This window comes from Hevea brasiliensis, chromosome 14 (genome assembly GCF_030052815.1).
Source record: "Hevea brasiliensis isolate MT/VB/25A 57/8 chromosome 14, ASM3005281v1, whole genome shotgun sequence".
Taxonomy (NCBI): Eukaryota; Viridiplantae; Streptophyta; class Magnoliopsida; order Malpighiales; family Euphorbiaceae; genus Hevea; species Hevea brasiliensis.
The window spans coordinates 51,742,977-51,766,120 of NC_079506.1; the positions used below are offsets into that span (position 1 = coordinate 51,742,977).

Genomic DNA, 23,144 nt, shown 5'->3' on the forward strand with positions numbered 1-23,144 from the left:
ATTTCTTTCATTCATTTTACAAGAGTTGTTGAAGGAGTACATAATCAACACTTGATCTTGAATTTCTCCCACTGGTCCCACCAATGCTCTTGACCTCCTTGATCTTCTTGCAATCCAATATTACATAGTAATCCTTGGCATACCAAGGCGAATTTATAAGAACTAAATAAATGAAATTACTACCCAAAAAATTATTATAACCTTAATAATACATGCCCAAAAATAAATTAAAATAAATTAATTTAAATTAGAACCCAAAGAAAATATAAAAGAAATAAATTCAATCACATTGGTCTTTTATAGTCCATGATCATCCATCATGCATATCACTATTTAACAATTAAATAAAACATACATACTTAAATTAAATTGAATATCTCATATTCAACTTAAAAATTCAGATTTGAATATGATAAAAAGAAATTTAAAAATTCATATTTGAATCACATTCAAACAAATTTAAAAATTCAGATTTGAATCACATTCAAACAACCTTAAAAATTCAGATTTAAATCACATTCAAACAATTTTTAAAAATAAGATTTGAATCACATTCAAATAATTTTTAAAAAATTCAGATTTGAATATTATTCAAACAACTTTAAAAATTCAGATTTGAATAGGATTCAAACAACTTTAAAAATTCAGATTTGAATCACATTCAAACAACTTTTAAAATTCAGATTTGAATCACATGCAAACAATTTTTAAAATTTTGATTTGAATCAAAATTTAATTGTGATTAAAACTACTAATTGAACACTTTAATTAGTCATACGATAGGCCTTAGATCATACAACAATTGCAGAATTTAAAACCAAACCTTGCGCCACCCATGAAGCCCAAAGATGGCGCACCATTGATGGTCAGATCAAGCATGCCGCCACACTTCTTTATCCAACTAGCAATGGATCTATCATCTCATGATTATTGCACACAATTAAATCATATAATCAACAATCTAAATGGCAAATATAGTGGCTCTGATACCAATTGAAGGAGCGAAAGCATGAAAAACACAAGTTTATATCATTGAATTCAAAAATTTTTACCTAGGGTCACATTCTTCAGGCAAAATTTATTTTTATCTATTTGATTTCAATGATAAACAACATATTAAAACTCTTTTAATATGTTTTTGGATCTGTATTTACCATTTAAGATCTTAGAATTAATCAGATTAATTTTAGAACCCTAGATTAAATCAAGAACAAGTGCACTAACCTCTTGATGCACTGCAGTGTGTTTGGCACCTTTGGGATGCATCTTTAGGACACCAGATGTTGTCCCTCTAGCTTGTCCACACCAAGATCACCTATGGCAGCCCTTGAACAGCTTCTAAAGCTTTTTCTATGAATTAGAAAATCAAGTTTTGCCTTTTGAGAGATTAGAGATGTAAACAGAACACTAAAAACAATTTCTAGTATTTTTAATTCAAGAGATTGTTTGCTAATCTCTTGAAATTGATGAGAGATGAAGAAGAAGAGAGAATGGGAGCCTCAAGGATGGCGGCACAAAGGAGGCAGCAGCTGATTGTAATTTTTCTTTTCATAACAACACTTATATAGCTAGGTCACCACTTAAAACTTTGTCACATGTCACATTCTGATTGGCTCTAGGTTTAATTGACCCAATCACATTGTGTCAAGTGTCAAACCTATATTTAATCTTGACTTTGATCATCTTACATGATTAAAAGACATTTGACAAGCTTATATGTAGTGCCACTCATGGTGCCACATGTCACCCTGTGAAATGACCAAAATGCCCCTGTGTCTTAATTTTGAGTTCTCAACCCAAAATAATTATTTCTCTTCTTCTAATCAATTTATATCAAATATAAATCAATTAATTAATCTTTATTAATTAATTTCTCATTAATTAAATTCATATTTAAACACTTTAAATATAAATTTAACTTATACTATACATCCAATAACCTAGATTTGGTTTCAAGTCATGCTAGGGACTTTGCAATCTAATTGCAAACCAAACCTATTTAATTAATCAATTAAACTCTTTAATTAATTAATTAAATCATATTTAATTTGGTGATTACTTGTGTATGTGTGTGACTTAATAGGTTCATCACTAATTGGCAATGAGACATGATATCAACTCTTAATATCATCAGAACTCTTTCTTACCATAAATGATTTCTCTAAACCATTTTATGCACCTCATAGACCATGGTTAACACCTAGCATAGCATGCCATGGCCACCCAATTAGTAATAAGGTTTACCTTAAATGAACCTATAATCATATGTTACCATGCACTAGAATCTCTCTGTTACAAAATCCCAACTCAAGCTAGAGTCATGGTTTAAGTCAAACCCCATTTGCTATGAATATTATGTTCTCTTTTAATTTCAGTTCTTGATTAAAAGATTTTTTCATCAGAAACTCTTTTCTGATTAAATCTATCTGTCCTGACAAGGAACTTGAAACATCAAGAACAATTAAATGAATATAGGATTTTATCCCTATTTACTTAGAGGAACAGATTCCATCTTGATCAACACCTACCTCCATATATAACTAGTAGGAGCCAACACATGCCCATATACCCATACACAGTACAAGGATGAAAGCAGTATCAAACTCAAACCATCTATATACAAGATAACTGTGCTATTTCAGGTCTAAAGATTATATGCACTGATATGATTTATGACAATACATTGACAATAGTAAATTCCATGTGCTCGTCATAAGTGTTACTGGTTCGACCTACTTATCATGTATAAGTGCCTATCATGTTTGTCATATGGCATGAGACTCACTATTCTATCTTATTTATATCTCATATAAATAACTTGGGAACAAACATGAATACAATCTTTCTGGATAAATCATGTCCTTATTGTGAAGTATCCTCGATTGTGAACCTATTTATGATACTTTGTACTAGAAATACTGTAACTCGTATTCTTAACAACTTAAGAATAGAATTTCTAACAAAATATCAATGGACCTTTTCTATTACACATAAATATATTATGTAAACGGAAAAGTGAAAATGCCTTTTATTAATAAAAACATGTACAAGATACATACTAAATGATATGCTCTAGGGCATATTACTAACAACCGGCACCCCATGAAGTCTCACAATCTCATCGATGTACAGTTTAGCCAATTTGTCCAGACTGTAGTCCATCTGTACTGGCAAAAAGTGAGTAGATTTGGTCGATCTATCCACAATGACCCATACTGCATCATGATTCTTCTGTGTTCTCGGAAGTCCCATAAAAAAGTCCATCGTGATTCTTTTTCATTTCCACTTAGGTACTGGTAGTGGATGTAGCAAGCCTACTAGCACTTGGTGTTCTGCCTTTACTTGCTGACAAGTTAGGCATTTAGATACAAACTCTGCTATATCTTTCTTCATCCCATTCCACTAATAGTGCTCCTTTATTGTTCTGTACATTTTAGTCCCATTAGGGTGCATAACAAAAGGAGGCTCATGTGCTTCCTTCATAATGAGTTGTCGCATTTCTACATCATTAGGAACGCACATTCTGCCCTGGTGTAGCAGTAAGCCATCATCATTCATAGAAAATTCAAGTTTCTTGCCATCTCGAGCTTTGTCCATCAATTTTTGATATTTTTTATCATTTTGTGCTGCCATTTTAATATGATCAATCAACACTGGCTGTACATGCCATGCAGCTATCATCTGTGCTTCATCATCAATCTCCAAACTAGCATGCAGTGTTTTCAACTCATGTACTATAGACAAAAGAGAAACTCTTAAACTCGCCATGATTTTACGTCTCAAAGCATCAGCGACCACATTTGCCTTCCTTGGCTGGTAGTCTAACAGGCAATCATAGTCCTTAATAAGTTCTAACCACCTCCTTTACCTCAAATTCAACTCCTTCTGGGTACCCAGATACTTCAGGCTCTTGTGATGTGTGTAGATGTAACACTTTTCCCCATACAGATAATGTCTCCAGATCTTCAGAGCAAATATAATAGCTGCTAGCTCCAAGTCATGTGTAGGATAATTTCTCTCATGGGGTTTCAGCTGGCGTGATGCATAAGCAATGACATTTCGATCTTGCATCAGTATATAGCCTAGCCCATTGTGAGAAGCATCACTGTAGACAGTGTATTCTTTACCCGGTGTAGGTAAAGTAAGGACTGGAGCTTCAGTCAAACATCTTTTCAATTCATCAAAACTCTGCTGACATTTATCAGTCCACTGAAATTTCACATCTTTCCGAAGCAACTTGGTTAGTGGAGATGCCAACATAGAAAACCCCTTAACAAAACGGCGGTAGTATCCAGCTAAACTCAAAAAACTGTAAACTTCTGTAATATTCCTGCGCAGCTTTCAATTAAGGATAGCTTCAATCTTATTGGGATCCACCTTAATGCCTTGAGCTGACACAATATCCCCCAAGAAAGAAATCTCTTTCAGCCAAAATTCACATTTTGATAATTTAGCATGCAGCTACTTCTCCCTTAAAGTCTGTAGCACAATTCTCAGGTGCCTATCATGCTCTTCTGCATTCCTCGAATATACCAAGATGTCATCCATAAACACAACTACAAATTGGTCGAGGTATGGCCTGAAAATAGTGTTCATCAGGTCCATGAATGCAGCCGGATCATTAGTTAACCCGAATGGTATAACCAGGAACTCATGATGTCCATATCAAGTTCTAAAAGCAGTTTTTGGAATGCTCTACTATTGCACCCTCAACTGACAATATCCCGATCTGAAGTCAATTTTGGAAAATACAGCTGCACCCTTCAACTGATCAAACAAATTATCTATACGGGGCAACGAATATCTGTTCTTTACTGTCACCTTATTTAACTGTCTGTAGTCAATACACAGACGGAGATGCCATCTTTCTTCTTAACAAATAACACTGGCGCTCCCTAAGGTGATACACTAGGGCGAATGAAGCCCTTATCAAATAATTCTTGCAACTGCACCTTCAACTCTTTCAACTCAGCAGGTGCCATTCTGTAAGGTGTAATAGAGATTGGGTCCACACTAGGCATAACCTCTATTTCAAACTGCACTTCTCTTTCTGGAGGTAACCCTGACAATTCTTCAGGAAACACATATGGAAAGTCGCATACTGTAGGAATATCCCTCATTGTGGGACTCTCTACGTGGGTGTTTATCACACGTGCCAAATATGCTTCACACCCCTTTCTGATCATTTTTCTAGCTAGTGCAGCTGAAATGAGATTTGATAGCAATAACTGCCTCTCCCCATGTATAACCACATTATCATACTGAGGGAGACCAAAAGTGACCGTCTTCAGTTTACAGTCAATCATTGCATGATGCCTGGCTAACCAATCCATGCCCAAGATAATATCATAATCTCTAAAGGGTATTTCAATCAAGTCGAATAGGAATGTGTGTCCTTGGATCACCAAAGGACAATCTTTATACATTATGTTGACCCTGACCTCTTGTCCTAGCGGACTAGTTACTAGCACCTCAAAATCCATTTTCACATAAGCGACAACAAGATAACTAATGATGCTAGCACTAACATAAGAATGGGTGGAACCCAGATCAAACAGTACAAACACATCTTGATCAAGAATAGAAAATGTATCAGCAACTATATCAAAAGTTTCAGCCTCTTCTCGTTGCCTCATGGTGTATACCCTCGTCGGTGCACCACTCTTCTCAGGCTCTTCTCAGGCTGATTGACTGTGGCCTGACTGCCAGAAGTACTACCTTTGCCTTTTACCTCGGCCTCTGCTAACTGTCTGGGAACCTCTGGAGGCAGAACTCTGAACTGAACCTTCAGCTGTAGTGGGTGGCCCAGATCTGCGGGCACTAGTGCAATCCCTGGCAAAATGTCCAGTCCCACCACAGTTATAGCAGGCTCCGATGGCAAAATGTCCAGTCTCACCACAGTTATAGCAGGCTCCGATGGCTTTATAACAAACCCTTCCTTGTACTCTTCCACAGGTTTCACAAGTACGGACTGGAGCTGTTCTTCTGGATGTCTGTTGGCTAGGTCGAGGTGGTCTCTGTCCTGAAGATCTACCTCTACCGGACTTGCGTGAGCTAGATTCTTCAAAGTGTTTTCTCTTTCCTGACCCACCACTATCAGGAGCTTGTTCAGTAATCTTTCTATTTTTCTCTTTTTCTTCTGAACTCTTTTTAGGTACCCATTCCATTTCAATTCTTTCTAGTTCTAATGCTTGAGATATCAGCTCGGAGAAATTTTCATGTCTGAATCCAACTACTTGCATCCTCAAACTGGGCTTCAGACTAGCCTCAAATCGCTTACATTGGTCTCTGCTCGTAGTAAGCAAGTTCCCCGCATAGTGACTTAAGCGGAAAAAATTTCTTTCATACTCAGCCACTAATTTGTTCTCTTGCTTCAAACTCAAAAATTCTTGAAGCTTCATATCAACATATGTATCTGGGACATACTTCTGTCTGAGCTGTCTGAGGAAGTCATCCCAGGTTAGGACAGGAAGCTCCACCAAACTGTTGGGGATGGTTTTCTACCATTCATATGCATCCCTTGCAGTAATAAATCTGAGTATTCAAATTTCAGGTCATCTGTACAATGTAGCTTCTTAAATACTCGCTTCATCCTTTCAATCTACTGTTCAGCTTCTAACGGATCCACAGTTCCCTTGAATTCAGTAGCCCAAATTTCATCAATTTATCATATTGTCTGGTTGGAAGCTGTGATTGCACTGCTGGTGCTTGGGTTTGGGCTTGTGTTGGCAGGTTTCCAACCATTTGTTGAAACAGTGCAGCCATCTGCGGAGCAAACTGAGTAGGAACTGCGGCATTGGAGGAGCTGGAGTGGCTGACCCACTCAAATTCTGGAAAGCTGGGGCTTCCCCCAGTGCCTCAGCCTCAATAGGTTGCTCGACGGAATGATCTCCTTCTTCCATTCCGATTCAAAGAGATTATCTACTCCCTGACAACAAACACAAGGAGGATTATCTCCATTAGTTCGTATTTATGATGTAAATGCATCATATGTATCCATAAATGACATTGAGCAGTTGTGCTAATCAAGAAAATAATTCAAATTCAAAAGTCAAAAATCATTCAAAATTGTTATGGAAAGTCAATCATTATATTATTTCTGTGTATATTCTGTATTCTGTATTCCTATTTAGGATTTCTTATTTAGGATTTCTTCCTAATTAGTATAACACAATTATAGGAATCAATTGTATATAAATACCCATGTACATATTAATTGAAATATATGAGAATCATCTCTTTCTACATGGTATCAGAGCAGGTCATCTATCTAGGGTGATTATTTGTTCTCACCAACCAGCTCAGGAGAGACCTTGGCCGCCGACCGTTTGCTTCGACCGATTAACATTGCCGTCGCCTCAATCCCCTCATTCCACCACCGTGTCTTTGTTGCGATCCAAAGACACCATTAAAGGACTTCTGAGGTTTGGCTCTCAGATCCTATTTCGGTATTTGCTTGATTTGTGATTTTGGATTATTTTGTTGCTGTCAGCACTTTGGATTAGCGTTTCGGTTAGTTTTCTTTGTCTCAACAAATGGCAGACAATAAGAATGTTATTTCTGATGTGATTCCGATGATGACTAAGATCACGGAACACAAACTTAATGGTTCGAATTATCTGGAGTGGAGTAAGACTGTTAGGGTCTATTTGCGTAGCATTGATAAGGATGATCACCTTACTAAAGATCCACCTACTGATGATACCAGTGTTATCAAGGCGAAAGGCGACACTAAGGCGATAGAGCATTCTATTGCCTTAGGCGAGAGGCGAGAGGCGAGGCGAGGGCCTTTTTGAAGCGAGGCGCCATAACCTTAATTGTTTAAATTATATATATATATATATATATATATATATATATATATATATATATATATATACTTTTAAATAGTTGATAAGTAAAAAAACATATTAAAAAGAAAAAAAATATGATTTACACTATGTTTATATCTAAAATAAGAGAAATTGAAAATAGTGCATACCTGTATTTCCAGCTTAAGTATAAGATACAAGTGAAAGTATGAGACTGTAAAATTAAAATATATAGCATAAGTAAAAACACACATAATAATAAGAGATGTTAAAAAAAGAAATAGTTCATACCTGAATTTTCAGCAGATGTATATGATAAAAGTGACGCTATAAAATTATACATAATAAATAAAAAATTAGAAATAAGTCATAAGTCACATAATAGAAAATATAAATTATAGAAGTTCAGACATTAATACATAAAAATAAGTTGTAAGTCATAATAAACAGAATGCAATAAGTACATAAAAAACTTATAACTAAAACTACTCATCATCAAGATTTCCAAAATCATCTTCATTTTCAACAACGTCCATCACAAATTCTTCCTCCTCTTCATCATCATCAACTTGCGAAGAGGATGCACCTGTCATTGCACGAGGCCTTCGAAATGATGGAGTTTCAATTGGTGGTGTTGATCTTGCAGCCGTTCTCGATTCATAACGAGATTCGAAACTCCACCGCTCTACCAACATCACCCCAGGTCAATATGTCATTCATGAAAACAAGAGAATCATCATCATCATCATCCCCATCACCTTTTTCTAATTCACCAAGCAACCATTCATTACTCTCATCAATATTTGCCAAATCAATAGGTGTTGTGATATCCCCAAAAGTGTGTCGGCGTAGCAACGCTCTATTGTACTTCACATATACCAAATTGTCTAAGCGTTCTTGAAATAGCCGATTTCTTTTCTTACTATGAAGCTGTCATTTATTTTACAGTAACAAATAAGTTAAACTTCAAACTCAAAAGGCTCAAGATAAAATAACAAATTAAGAAATCTATATATATATATATTACTTACATGCTCAAATACACTCCAATTTCTTTCGCAACCACTTGCACTACATGTGAGACTCAGAACCTTTACAGCAAACTTTTGTAGGTTTGGAGTTGAAGAACCATATGTTTTCCACCAAGCAGCTATTAAAATATAGAACTAATGATTGTTAAATTCATGATATAAATTAATAAATGAGCAAAATGAAAAATTAATAAGAATTAAATTAATAACCTGGAGATTTGGTTGTTCTTCCTCTAATAGCTGAAGGAAAACCAAAGGTCCCTGCAGCTGCCTTGTATTTCTCAATTTCATCAAGAATCATATCAACTTTTGCTGAATTTTTTTCCATTTTATGAATGCATGAAAGCAATCCTGTATTGACCTCTTCATCAGATTCAATTCTCATCTTATTTGGATAAAAAAATTCAGGATTCAAAAAGTATCCAGCAGCATGCAAAGGACGATGCAATTGAAGTGACCATCTCGCATCAATAATCTCAAAAATGCTCTTGTATTTCTCTTCATTGCCATTGAGTGAGTTGGCAATGGCTTCTTTAGCCCTATCCATGGCTTCATAAATATATCCCATAGCTGGTTTTTTTTCATTATCAACAAGTCGAAGCACACCAACAAGAGGACCGGAAACCTTAAGAGCATAAACAACATGATTCGTAAGCGGGACTCAAAACCGTCCTTACATCCCTTTAGCCTTTCACCTCTTTAGACCATTTACTAGTTGTCCAACTTTCCGAAGAAAATATTTTTCTAATGTTGGCTTTACAAGATGAATCCTTCCAGTGTAATAAAAGCGAGCAAATCTAGTTTGCCCTGCCTTAGCAATTCTACTCCATTAGTAAACTTCCGCAACATATTTAGAACTCCTGAAGAGCCATATGTGAAACCAGTAAGCTCAACAGCTTTGCGGAATGTTTCTTTGAAAACACGGATCTTAAAGATATCCTCCAACATCAAATCTATACAATGAGCTGCACATGGAGTCCAGTATAGATGAGAAAAATTTGCTTCCAATATTCTCCCTGTCATAAACAAGTAGAAAAATTCATTCCATTAATAATAAAAATAAAATGATATTTTTTTTAGTAATATAAAAAATTAAATAAAAATTTTACCTGCTGCAACATTATTTGATGCATTATCTGTAACAACTTGAACTACTTTTTCAGGACCAATTTCCATCAATTCTTTCTCAATCAAACTAGCTAACAATGCCGCTGTCTTTGATTCATCACTTGCATCAACTGATTTAATAAATACACTTCCCTTTGGACTATTAACCAAGAAATTAATCAAGGTTCTCCCTTTTCTATCCGTCCATCCATCACACATCAATGTACATCCATAATTTTCCCATTCTTCTTTATGAGACTCGAGAAGATCATTTATGATTTGCACTTCTTTGTTAAGTAACCGAACTCTAACCTCATGAAAACTTGGAGGTTTCATTTCTTTCCCATAATTTCCAATTGCTCGAATCATTTCCCCAAAGCTATCATAATTCACAGCATTAAAAGCTATTCCCACATCATACATCCATCGTGCTATGGCAACACAAGCACGCTCCCTTAACTCCTTTTAGCTGGACTATTTTCATCAATGGTAGTTTGCCTCATATTTTTCCCAAAACAGCAGGTCTAGGGAAAATAACATCAATAGGCCCTCTACTACTTTGTGGTGGTAAAACTTTTGGTTTTTAAAAGCACTAGTACTGTAACTTCCAAGATTTGCCTTCTTCTTTCACTGCCAATTTCTTGCATCAACTCTTCCTCTTCCTCATTTTCATCTAATCCCAGTGCTTCAACATCATCAAATTCAGGTGGTCTTTCCATATTCATAATTGATTTTTGCTCTCTTTTTTTAGCAATGAATTCCTGCATTTGATTCCTTACATCTTCTGGACATTTTGGACACCGAATTACATTTTTGTAACCTCCAGCAAGATGTTGCTTGATTCTATTAATTCCTCCTTTGTAAACTTTCATACAGTACATGCATTGAAGATCATTGGTATTGTTTTCACTAACTTGAATTACATGTGCCCATCCTGGGTCCGTTCTTCTACTACTAGCAGAAGATCCAGATGTATTATTCTTATCACCCATTTATAATCTAACAAAAAAATTAACAAGAATAAAAAATAAATTAATTAACAACAAATTAACAATATCCAATATAAATTAAATAAGTAATTAACAAGAATAATAAGTAAAAAGTAAAACAGTAAACTAATTAACAACAAATTAACAATGCCCATATAAATTAAACAATTAATTAATAAGAACAAAAAGTAAAATCATAAATTAACAATGCCTATATAAATTAAACAATTAATTAATAAGAACAAAAAGTAAAATCATCAAATTAATAATAAATTAATAATACCATATAAAATAAACAACTAATGTCTAATTAACAAGACAAAAGTAAAACTAATTAATCTAACAACTAATTAACAATGATAAGAAGTAAAAAGTAAACTAATTAACAACAAAGTAATAATGTCCATATAAATTACACAATTACTTACTAAGAACAAAAAGAAAAATAATCAAATTAACAATAAATTAATAATACCCATATAAAATAAACATCTAATATCTAATTAACAAGAAAAAAGTAAAATTAATCAAATTAAAACTAATTAACAATAATAACAAGTAAAAGGTAAACTAATTAATAATAAATTAACAATACCCATATAAATTAAACAATTAATTAACAATAATAAAAAGATAAATAATTAAATTAACAATAAATTAATAATACCTATATAAAATAAATAAATAATTAATAAATAATGTCTAATTAACAAATCAAATTAATAAGAATAACAAATAAAAATTAAACTAAATACCAACAAATCAACAATACCCATATTAATTAATCAACTAATTAAACAAAAATACAAAGTAAAATAATTAATTTATCAATACCCATAAAATTTAAGTAATTAATTAACAAAAATAAAATAATTAAATTAATAAATAAATAAATAAATAATAATAACTAATTAATTAAAAGGAGGAGAAGAAAAAAAAAAGAAAAAATAAAAGGGACTGCTGAAAGAAGGAGAGGAGAAAAAAAAAAAAAAAAAAGAAAAAATAAAAAACAGAGCAGCAGGAAAGGGACAGGAAAGGGACGTGCAGTAGAAGAAAAATGAGATCGAAACAGAGGAGAGCAGCAGTAGAAGAAAAGTGGAGAGGGAGAAAAAAAAAAAAAAAAAAAAAGAGGACCTCAGAGCGATCGGCAAGCAGCGCAGCAGCAGGAAAGAAAGAAAAAAAAAAAAAGAGGACCCGAGAGAGAGATCGAACAGAGGTGGAGAGGGAAGGAGAAAAAAAAAAAAAGGGGAACAGAGAGAGAGATCGAAGCGGGAGAAGAAGAAGAAGAAGAAGAAGAGTGTACCTGTTGTCGTCGAGGTTGAGCCGTTGAGGAGCGTCTTCGTGAGGTTGAGAAGAAAAGGCTGTCTGCTGGTGGAATGGCTGACGGTACGCAGATAAATTTATCGACTTTTTAATTTTTTTTAAAAAAAAAAAAAAAAAAAACACACTTTACCGTTGCTGTGAAGAGGCGTCGCCTCTCGCCTGCGTCGCCTCTCGCCTCTCCGGCCGGAGGCGTCGCCTCCTCCAAGCCGAGCCAGGCGTTCCAGTCGAGGCGACAGAGGGGCGCCTCGCCTCGCCTGGCGCCTCGCCTGGGCGCCTTGCTCGCCTTTGATAACACTGGATGATACACAACAAACTTGGCTAAGGGAGGATGCTCGGTTGTTTTTGCAGCTTCGGAACTCGATCCACAGTGAGGTAATTAGTTTAATTAATCACTGTGAATTTGTTAAGGAATTGATGGATTACTTAGATTTTCTGTATTCTGGTAAAGGGAATATCTCCCGTATTTATGATGTTTGTAAGGCATTCTACCGTGCTGAGGAAGAGAATAAGTCTCTCACGGCTTATTTTATGGATTTTAAACGGGTATATGAGGAACTTAATGTATTGTTGCCTTTTAGTTCTGATGTGAAAGTTCAGCAGGCCCAACGGGAGCAATCGTCATATGAGTTTTCTTGTGCCTTCCTTCGTAGTATGAGATCGCTAAATCTCGATTCTTTTCGATTCCGAGATTTCCTTTTGCATGAAACATTCACACGAGTCCTTCGTGTAGAGTACCCAATCTTCACAGCCTGCCAGTAGTGCTCTTATTAGCCGTAATCCAAATGGACAATAGGGTAATAGAAGAGGAAGTAGAGGAGGAATTACAGGCAACAGAAGTAATCAGCGTAATGGAGAGGCTAGTTCTAATCAGGACTCAAGATGAGTAATTTGTTATTATTGTCATGAGCCTGGCCATACAAAATATAATTGTCCGCAACTTCAGAGGAAAAATCAGTGATCACAGATGGCAAATATGGCAGCAGAGGATTCTACAGTATCTTCCTCTGAGAAAACTGTTTTGGTATCCGCAGAGGATTTTGCACAGTTTTCCCAGTATCAGGCATCTCTAAAGCCTACCAGTTCCCCTATCACTGCGATCGCTGAGTCAGGTAAATCCACTACATGCCTTGTGTCTTCCTCATCCAAATGGGTTATTGATTCTGGTGCAACAGATCACATGACAGGTAATTCTAGTCTTCTATCTGCTTTTCAGTCTAATCCCACTTCCTCTACTGTTACTTTAGCTGATGGTTCTACTTCTTGTGTCATGGGTTCTGGAACTGCGAATCCGACTTCGTCAATTTCTTTGTCATCTGTTTTGTGTCTACCAAATTTCTCTTTTAATCTACTTTCTGTTAGTAAACTTACTCGTACCTTAAATTGTTCTATTTCCTTTTTTCCTGATCAGTGTTTGTTTCAGGATCTTACGACGAAGCAGATTATTGGTAGAGGACGTGAGTCAGGTGGTCTCTACATTCTGGAAAATCATGTACCGCGGTCGCTTGTTTGCTCCAGTACCTTAACACCTCTTGAAGCTCATTGTAGATTGGGTCATCCTTCTTTGTCTACCATGAAGAAGTTGTGTCCTCAGTTTCAGTCTTTATCAGTACTAGAATGTGAGTCGTGTCAGTTTGCAAAACATCATCGTTTGCCTTCTGTGTCTAGAGTCAATAAACGGGCTTCATCCCTTTTTGAGTTAGTTCATTCTGATGTTTGGGGTCCTTGTTCTCACATTTCTAAAAGCTGGATTTCGTTATTTTGTTACTTTTGTTGATGATTACTCTCGTGTTACTTGGTTATATTTAATGAAGAATCGTTCTGAGTTGTTTTCTATCTTTTGTGCCTTTTGTAATGAAATCAAAACTCAATTTAATATTTCTGTGCGCATATTAAGAAGTGACAATGCTAAAGAATATTTTTCAGCACAATTTCAGTCTTATATGACACAAAATGGCATTCTTCATCAGTCTTCCTGTGTGGATGCCCCATCCCAAAATGGTGTGGCCGAAAGAAAAAATCGGCATCTTCTTGAGGTAACTCGTGCTCTTCTTTTTCAGATGAAAGTTTCTAAACACTTTTGGGCGGATGCAGTTTCTACGGCATGTTTTTTGATCAATCGTATGCCTTCTTCTGTCCTTAATGGGGATATTCCTTATACTGCTTTGTTCCCTACAAAATCTTTATTTCCCGTTGAACCCCGTATTTTTGGTTGTACTTGTTTTGTACGTGATGTTCGTCCGCAGGTTACTAAATTGGATCCAAAGTCTCTCAAATGTGTCTTCCTTGGGTACTCCCGGATCCAAAAAGGGTACCGTTGTTTCTCTCCTACTCTTAATCGTTATCTTGTTTCTGTAGATGTCACATTTTTTGAGTCCACTCCATTTTTTTCTCAATCATCTGTGTATGAGAGTCAGGGGGAGGAAGATGATATCTTAATATATACTGTCCAACCAATGTCTAGTCCTCTCTCACAGCCTATTTCTTCCGTCTCTAGACCTACTCGGCCTCCCGTTGTTCATGTTTATTCCAGGATAATGGAGATTCCTGACTCAGATCCTCCACCAGCTACTTCGTTGGGAGATCCTGTACCTCATACTGATCATGATTCTGATTTAGACTTACCCATTGCTCTTCGTAAAGGTAAACGTTCATGTACTTACCCTATCTCTTCTTTTGTTTCTTATAATCAATTGTCTTCTTGTTCTCGGTGTTTTGTTACTTCTTTAGACTCTATTCCCATCCCTAATACTGTTGGTGAGGCACTGTCTCATCCTGGCTGGTGTGCTGCTATGAAAGAGGAAATGGAGGCTTTAGATGCTAATGGTACATGGGAACTGTTGCCTTTGCCCACTGGTAAGAAAGCTATTGGTTGCAAATGGGTATTTACAGTAAAGGTAAATCCTGATGGTTCTGTGGCTAGATTAAAAGCACGCCTTGTAGCAAAAGGATATGCTCAGACATATGGGGTTGATTACTCTGACACTTTTTCTCCTGTAGCTAAACTTACTTCTGTTCGCTTGTTTATCTCTTTAGCAGCTACATATGATTGGCCCCTGCACCAATTGGATATCAAGAATGCCTTCCTTCATGGTGATCTTCAGGAGGAGGTGTATATGGAGCAACCACCTGGGTTTGTTGCTCAGGGGGAGTTGGGTAAAGTTTGTAGGCTTCGGAAGTCTCTTTATGGCTTGAAACAAAGTCCTACGGCCTGGTTTGGGAGATTCAGTGAAGCAGTACAGGAATTTGGTATGCAAAAGAGTAAGTGTGATCACTCGATTTTATAAGCAACTGAGGTCGGGTCTAATTCTCCAGTAGTCTATGTGGATGACATTATCATTACCGGGAGTGACTCTACAGTATTTCATCTCTTAAAACCTTCCTCCAAACCAGTTTGGACCAAAGACTTGGGATTATTAAAGTATTTTTTGGGTATTGAAGTTATGAGAAGTAAGAAGGGTATTTTCTTGTCTCAAAGAAAATATGTCCTTGATCTATTGACAGAGACAGAAAAATTAGGTGCTAAACCTTGTAGTGCATCAATGACTCCAAATTTACAACTGTTAGTAGGGGATAGTGATTTGAAGATCCAGAGAGATACAGGAGATTGGTAGGAAAATTGAACTACCTTACTGTCACTCGTCCTGACATTGCTTATGCCGTTAGTGTGGTAAGTCAGTTTATGTCTTCCCCAACTGTTGCTCATTGGGAAGCCTTGGGACAAATCTTGTGCTATCTGAAGGGAGCTCCAGGAAGAGGTTTGTTATATGGTAATCATGGCCATTTAAATGTTGAATGTTTTTCAGATGCCGACTGGGCTGGATCTAAGGTTGATAGGAGGTCAACTACTGGATATTGCGTTTTTGTTGGAGGAAATTTGGTGTCTTGGAAAAGCAAGAAGCAGAGTGTAGTTTCTCGATCTAGTGCTGAATCCGAATACAGAGCTATGGCACAATCAGTATGTGAGGTAATGTGGATATTTCAATTACTAGATGAGACAGTTTTAAGACCCTCGCTATAAATTGTGGTGTGATAATCAAGTCGCTCTCCATATTGCTTCTAATCCGGTATTTCATGAGCGGACCAAACATATTGAGATTGATTGTCACTTTGTTCGTGAAAAGATTCAACAAATGATCATCTCAACAGACATATCAAACCGGAGAGCGTTAGGAGATATTTTCACAAAAGCTCAATGGAGCTAGGATTTACTATTTGTAACAAGTTGGGCATGATTAACATCTATGCTCCAACTTGAGGGGAGTGTTATGGAAAGTCAATCATTATATTATTTCGTGTATATTCTCAGATTCTGTATTCCTATTTAGGATTTCTTATTTAGGATTTCTTCCTAATTAGTATAACACAATTATAGGAATCAATTGTATATAAATACCCATGTACAGATTAATTGAAATATATGAGAATCATCTCTTTCTACAAAAATGTTGCTCTGATACCACTAAAACATGTCACACCTTACTCCTCCGTAAGGCATAATATGATCCCGTAGTATATCTAATGAATTACCGAATTTCGCTTACCAATAACTCACTAACACACTACAAGGGATGTTAAACCCTTTTCCTTTCAATTTAAAATGGTGAGTCATATTTCTTAATTATTAAAATCCTTTAATTAGAATTTATATCAAAATTGAATTGTTGATTAATTTAAAATCTTCGCAATTTTTATAAAAATTCGGCAGAGTGCCGGCTGTATTTGGGAAAAACAGTTCTTCAAAAACCTGTGAAAAACACTTTCAATACATATTTAAATCCCAATCTCCATTATTCTCAAACCAAATCAATCTCAATTCAATGCAATTTCACAATTTCAGAGAATTCTAAAAGAAATTTACATACTGCATTCATACATAAAAAAAATAAATGTAAACAAGTTTATATTACAAAGTTTACATTAATCAAAATAATAGTATAACTTTTAGACAACTGCTCAATGTGTATGTATGGATACATAAAATTAATTTACATCAAAAGAAAAATTTACAAAGGGTATGAATAATATACCCGGAAAAAGTCTAACTAATACTTCAGTTTCAGCTCCAAGCAGCTTACTCTGCTGCCTTGTCATTTTCCTTATCTGCGACAGCAAAACACGCTATCGCTGAGTAATAATACTCAGTGGTACACAACTAATTTTAAATTAAAATCAATTATGATATAAATCAAACAATTCACAACAAAAAAAAAATTTTATAATTTGTGAAATAGATTCAAATTTCTAGACTCACTAAGAATAATTTATTGCAAACTAATAATAATCATTTATGTAAATTCACATTTCATTAGAGATTCACAATTCATAAAATAAAAGTGTTGCTAAGAACACACAGTCTAGACCATGACACAAAATTTCACGATCAATACCGTGTTGTACACTATGACAAAGCAAATCACCTCACTAACCGTTATTAATGAGGGAAGTGCTAGCTAGCTAATGAGTACTCATACATTATCATCCTACTAACCGTTATTAATAGGAGACATAATTAATGTCAATTATCCAACCCCGAATAGTCGTTACTATTGGGGAGTTCCGAACGGGACTGTCATGCTAACTGTGGTTAAAAACAAATTACAAGATTTTCTAATCACATAATTACATTTTAAATTCAATAATCACATTCGATTCATTTTCAAATCCATAAGATATTGGCAACACACAATTCATAATTGCAAAGAGGAAATCATAATTGCAAACCATTACCATTTATTCAAAACAATTTATAAAATTAAAATCAATTAAATCAATTTAGTTGTGTACAAACCTCTAGTGAGTCGTCTCTTTACCTTGACTCACGTTTTTCTTTCCCTCCTTCCTAGTCTCTCTTTTTATTGAAACACATAATTTACAGTGTTTCAATACCATACCTCATAAGTAATCCAATAATTAAATTCATACATACTTGATTATACTTTTTAAATTCTCTTAAAGTGGAGTTCTTTGTATTTGGCATATTGAGGTTACTATTCATTTCACTATTTAAGTCAAAATATTGACTTTTTCATACTTACTACGTATGTTAATTCTAAGTATCCTCACATACCACATTTTGGGTCACATTTTTGTTGGTATTGATTGCCAAACTTAATTCAAGGTTTCCTAGGAGAAATTGCAAATTTTCAGTTTTGGGTCACTTGCTTCTACTATTCTATTGGACCTTGTACAGTGGAAATTTGGCCAACTTTCATTCATCAAAGTTGTTCCTTAATGTCTTAGCTTTAATTCTCTTTTTGAATTACTCTATTTGAAGTTTTATAACTCAAGTTATGCCACTTTTTCTAAGGCTGGCCGGATTAGTCACAAACCGAGATATTCTGGGCAATTAGGGTTCTGGCAGATTTGAGGAACCAACTTTGGTTGGCAATTTGACTTGGTTACGATCAGAATTTGGGTTTGTATTCTTCATGAAAGTTGTTCTACTATGTCATAGCTTTCCAATGGTATAAAAATAAGGTCATTTGTACCTGTCTACACCAAATTATGACAATTTGAACAAGTACTGTTTATATGGTCAATTCTGTACAGTGGCAGGGTGTGTGATCCGGATTCAACCTAATTTTTCACCAGCTTAATGTCAATTTTAGGGCAAGGTTTCTACATGAAAATTGTTGCATTAGGTCTTAGTTTTCATCTCCAATTAGCCTCACACCAATTGGAGCAACATAATTTCAATTATGTTCATTTAAGTGGACCATGGTCAGGCTGTCCAGATTGGGGCAGCATCACATTCAACCCTTAGACTATTCCATGCATTCACATGCACTCCCAAACACACCAATTGACCACTTTAAACATCAATTTAGTCAATTGACATCAATTCACGAAATTTCCCTAATTTTCCCCCAAAACCATAAGTCAAGAACCCTAATTCACCACTTGCTTCTATTCATGAAATCAAAGTGCACAATTCATATCTACACACTCAATCGAACTTGTGTACATGATTTATTAAACCAAAACACATCATCTCTACCCAAATCCCATGGTTGCTGAAATTTACTATGTCCCTAAACTTATCATTTTTGTTTCATTTTCATCAAATTCTCATTCACTTCAAGTGTCTATTCATGAATATAAAGAGAATTTAGAAGATTCATGACTAACCTCTAATGAAGTGTTCCCAAAGCCCCAATTCTTCTAATTTCTTCTTCCTTTTTGTTCTCAATATATTTGCCAAGATCCAAGAATAAGATTTATTTAGGAAATTTGTTGGATTTATGGGGTTGATTTAAGCTTTGAAAGCTTGAAAATTCATGGCCATGGAGGAATTTAGAGAGAGAGAAGGGAGAGGAAAGTCATGGTAAGAAGAAGAAGGAAATAAATTTTTTTTTTCCTTTTTAATTTTTATTTGTCTCTTTATATACTTATCCCATAATTAAATAATTAGAATTTAAATTTGTTAATGATATCATGCTTACATGGGCCTTATGATGTCATAAACCTTTATTTAAATTATTCTTTTCTTTTCTATTTCTTTTTTTCCATAACCTATTCACTTAAAATCTATTTTTCATAAATTTAATTTCCAACATATTAATGGACATTTAGGCTAAAAGTCACCTCTAAGGGTGAATTGACTGAATTGCCCTTTACCGGTCTGATCCGGTTTACCAATAGCATTGTATTGTTTCATGAACCCTAATTTAATTATTTAACCTTGTTCTCAATTCTTTTCTGTGGTCTCTCATTTCCACTAGCTTTGCAATAATTTCTAGGCCTGCAGTGTCACAATTTCTCATACAAAATTAGGGTTTTGGCTGATCTTGCAATCACTTACCGGTACGGTCACCCATCGCTGTGACCTTGACTCATTTAACCCTTTATATTTTGTTTTTTTTTTATTTCAATTTCACCTTCATTTATTTGCTATTAATTTTTATTCAGGGCTTTTCTAGATAATACAAACATACGTCTAGACATCCCGACTGTCCGGACAGACACTGGTCACCGGAACAGTGGAATGTACTGACCTAATGAACATAGGGGTGTTACACGGATCTTGAGAAGTATGATGTGGAGGTTAACATTTTCCTTGTGTTCATAATATGAAGTTCTTTGATTAGTTGGACTTGTATTAGGTGAATCCAGAAGTCAGAATGTGATTTCTTTTAATGTTGGACCATATCCTGCATAAATATTACTTTGAAATGTGAATCCGAGGTTATTTGTGTCTAATGTGAATGAGATGCAAAAATCTGTAACTTTCTTAATCTGGCCATGCTTCAAAGAGAATTTTTTTTTTAACTTTTGCAATTCTCTCACATAGACTTCTGAGTTGTGCTTTTAAGTTTTTTCCTTTGGTATGCTTTTAGTGTTTTCCTTTGGTTTTTGATTTTTGATGTAAAGCAAAATCAATAATAAAAAATCATGTTTGGTAAATATGTGATTTATTTATCTATTTATTTATTTATTTATTTTTTAAACTTCTTATGATATTAATCCACTCAGGTAGCAGCAAAGGCAGAGTGGTGGTGGTGGGGTCATTTGGATTGTTGTTTCTTATAAAGCTCTTTTTTTGAAAGTAATTTTCCTGCTTTCAAATAGTCGATTTTCAATGTTTAAACATATGGTGCTTTTTTATAATTTTGATTTCAAAAAGCAAAAACAAAAAAGTTGCTTTTTAGCTGTAAATGAAGCGCCTTATTGATGGTTGTGATAGTGAATCCATTTGAAAAGTTCTATGAGTAGGTGTCAGAATGCTATAAGAAATATTATGAAGTGGTTTTCAGCTCATGTTTTTACTATACTACATTTGCATGTCGTTCTTATTGAGGAGACGCACATATTTGTGTTGCATATTTCTTGTCAATTTGGGGTGATTTTCAACACAATTGGCATTTATTTAGTTTTTTTACTTCTGTTTTTCATTTCTTCTGGTCTGATGACAGTCTAGCATTGAAAGAAGGAAGATGTCAAAAAGATTAACAGAAGAAGCTATGGCTTATTTTGATGAATGCGTCTCACTTTCAACTTTTGATAGCTCTGATTTTTCTTCGCAAGAGGACCCGCCAATCAGCTTAGTTGGCATTAGTACCCCTGCTGGTTATCTTACATCCGTTTCCCAAGCCAACAATAGCATTGCAGCCAACCACTGCGTAGACAATTGCCCTAATGATAAACAGGTTTATTGACTTGTAGCATTTTAATTTTTCCTTAAATTTTCTTTTGTAGAAATATATTTAGATCTGACATGTCATCCATGCGACAAAAAATATATACCTGATACCTATTCAATAACTGGGTTGAGACAAGTTGGGCTCAATTGATCTGAACCTTTTAAGCCTTGGTCAAGTTTGGTCCTCCGAAGTTTGGGCCTGGTTTACTAACCGAGATTTATCCAATTGAATAAATATGAAAAATGAATAAGATAAATCCTGAGGGTGGGCCTTGGTCAGTCCCGTGGTAAAACCTCTGTTCAATTCAGGTTTTTTAACAGCATAGTGCAGGTGGGCCCTAACTTATTTAGGTTTTTATAGACTAGGAAGAAATAAACACATTAATCCCCATATAGTTAAATTCAGCATAGGCAAATTGGAAAATCTATACCATTTTATGACATATATTAATTCAGAACTGCAGTTATTTCAAAATTAATAATATATATGTAAATTCATCTTTGAGAATTAACTTAGAAAGACATGATTCTTCCGAGTTTCTCATGATGATAATTGAAATATCTGTTCAAACTTATTTAAGTAAGATTCATGTATGCATGCACGTGTATGTGTTTACTCCAATAAAATTTATAGTATTTAAAGAAATTTTAATCCTGATTTTAGTTATGGTTTAACATCTGGGACTAAGATGCCCTTAGAGCTTGTTAATGCTTGCGGTTAAAAAGGAAAAAAATCTGGAATTGAAATATAATACGTTTAACCACACTTCTGAATGCTTCTGGTTCTTGCTTTGTCATTTTGAAGTTTTGTATTTGTGTGAAGATGGAGAATAGACATAAAGTTCCATAAGGAGAAATCAAGCAATCAAGTAAAATTATGGAAGAAACAAAATTGGAATCTTTAGTTTCTAAATGTATTCATGCTCTACAGGAATGGGGCACGTCTACCAGCCGCAGTAAGGACTGCACTCCTCATGAAAGTTCAGAAGTGCGACGGGGCAGCCAAAGGTTTCAGTTTTCTATTGCTCGCAATCAAAATGTCACATTTGAATTTCAGAATGACATTGGGAAGTATGTCAAAAATTTTCAGAGACAAAATGAAAGAGTTGATATCAATTCACAAATTTTAAGATCAAATCAGAGTGATCTGGAGGAATACAATTTGCTGGCCTCATCACAAAGCTTGCTGTTTGACGCGTTGTTTTTTAGGAACAAAATCGAGTCTGGTTGTATGCTATTATGCGGTGGAGGCATGACATGTTGCTTTGCCTTTTTAATCTAAATGAAAGCAGTAGGAGACTTCAATATCAACAACAGTGTTTCATTTGCCACATGTTTGTATTGTGGGTATTCAAAAATATTGAAATACTTGATGTTGGCTTTATCAATAAGAAGCGGAATTCATCATTTACACTGTTTGATTGGTGTAATGATTAAAAAATATGGAAATTTTGCATTTCTTATGATCATATTCAAATCCTTTAATTTTATTTTACTTTTTTATTTTTGTTATCAATGATGATTCTAATTGTTGTTTCAATTGGCGAGCTATTGCGGTTGATTGAGCTTTTCATTTTTTACTTTTAGAGCCTGTATAGTTTAACTGGGGAATATAATTGATAGTTGATGATAGCTGATTTATGTCAAATGTTTAATAAAATTATATTTAATTGATGTTGTTGATATGTGAAATGACCAATAAGAGTATATATTATATAATTTATTTTATTATTAAAATTAATAT

At 34.8% G+C, this 23,144-nt stretch overlaps 1 protein-coding gene and 1 long non-coding RNA gene across 4 annotated transcripts in view; one reads left to right on the forward strand and one right to left on the reverse strand.

The window, feature by feature from the left end:
* LOC110669820 (uncharacterized) overlaps positions 1–22,807 on the forward strand; it is a 38,105-nt gene extending 15,298 nt beyond the window's left edge. For all 3 annotated transcript variants that reach the window (XM_021831635.2, XM_021831636.2, XM_021831634.2), the window contains 2 exons: positions 21,174–21,407; positions 22,332–22,807. In XM_021831635.2, coding sequence (XP_021687327.2) covers positions 21,174–21,407; positions 22,332–22,682 — 585 coding nt within the window. In that variant the 3' untranslated portion in view covers positions 22,683–22,807. The remainder of the gene's footprint in view (positions 1–21,173; positions 21,408–22,331) is intronic.
* LOC131173211 (uncharacterized) lies at positions 10,587–12,565 on the reverse strand. Its single transcript, XR_009143443.1, has 2 exons — positions 12,242–12,565; positions 10,587–10,948 (listed from the first exon to the last, which is right to left on the reverse strand). It is a non-coding gene; the product is annotated as an uncharacterized LOC131173211 (long non-coding RNA).
* Positions 22,808–23,144: the final 337 nt, after the last annotated feature.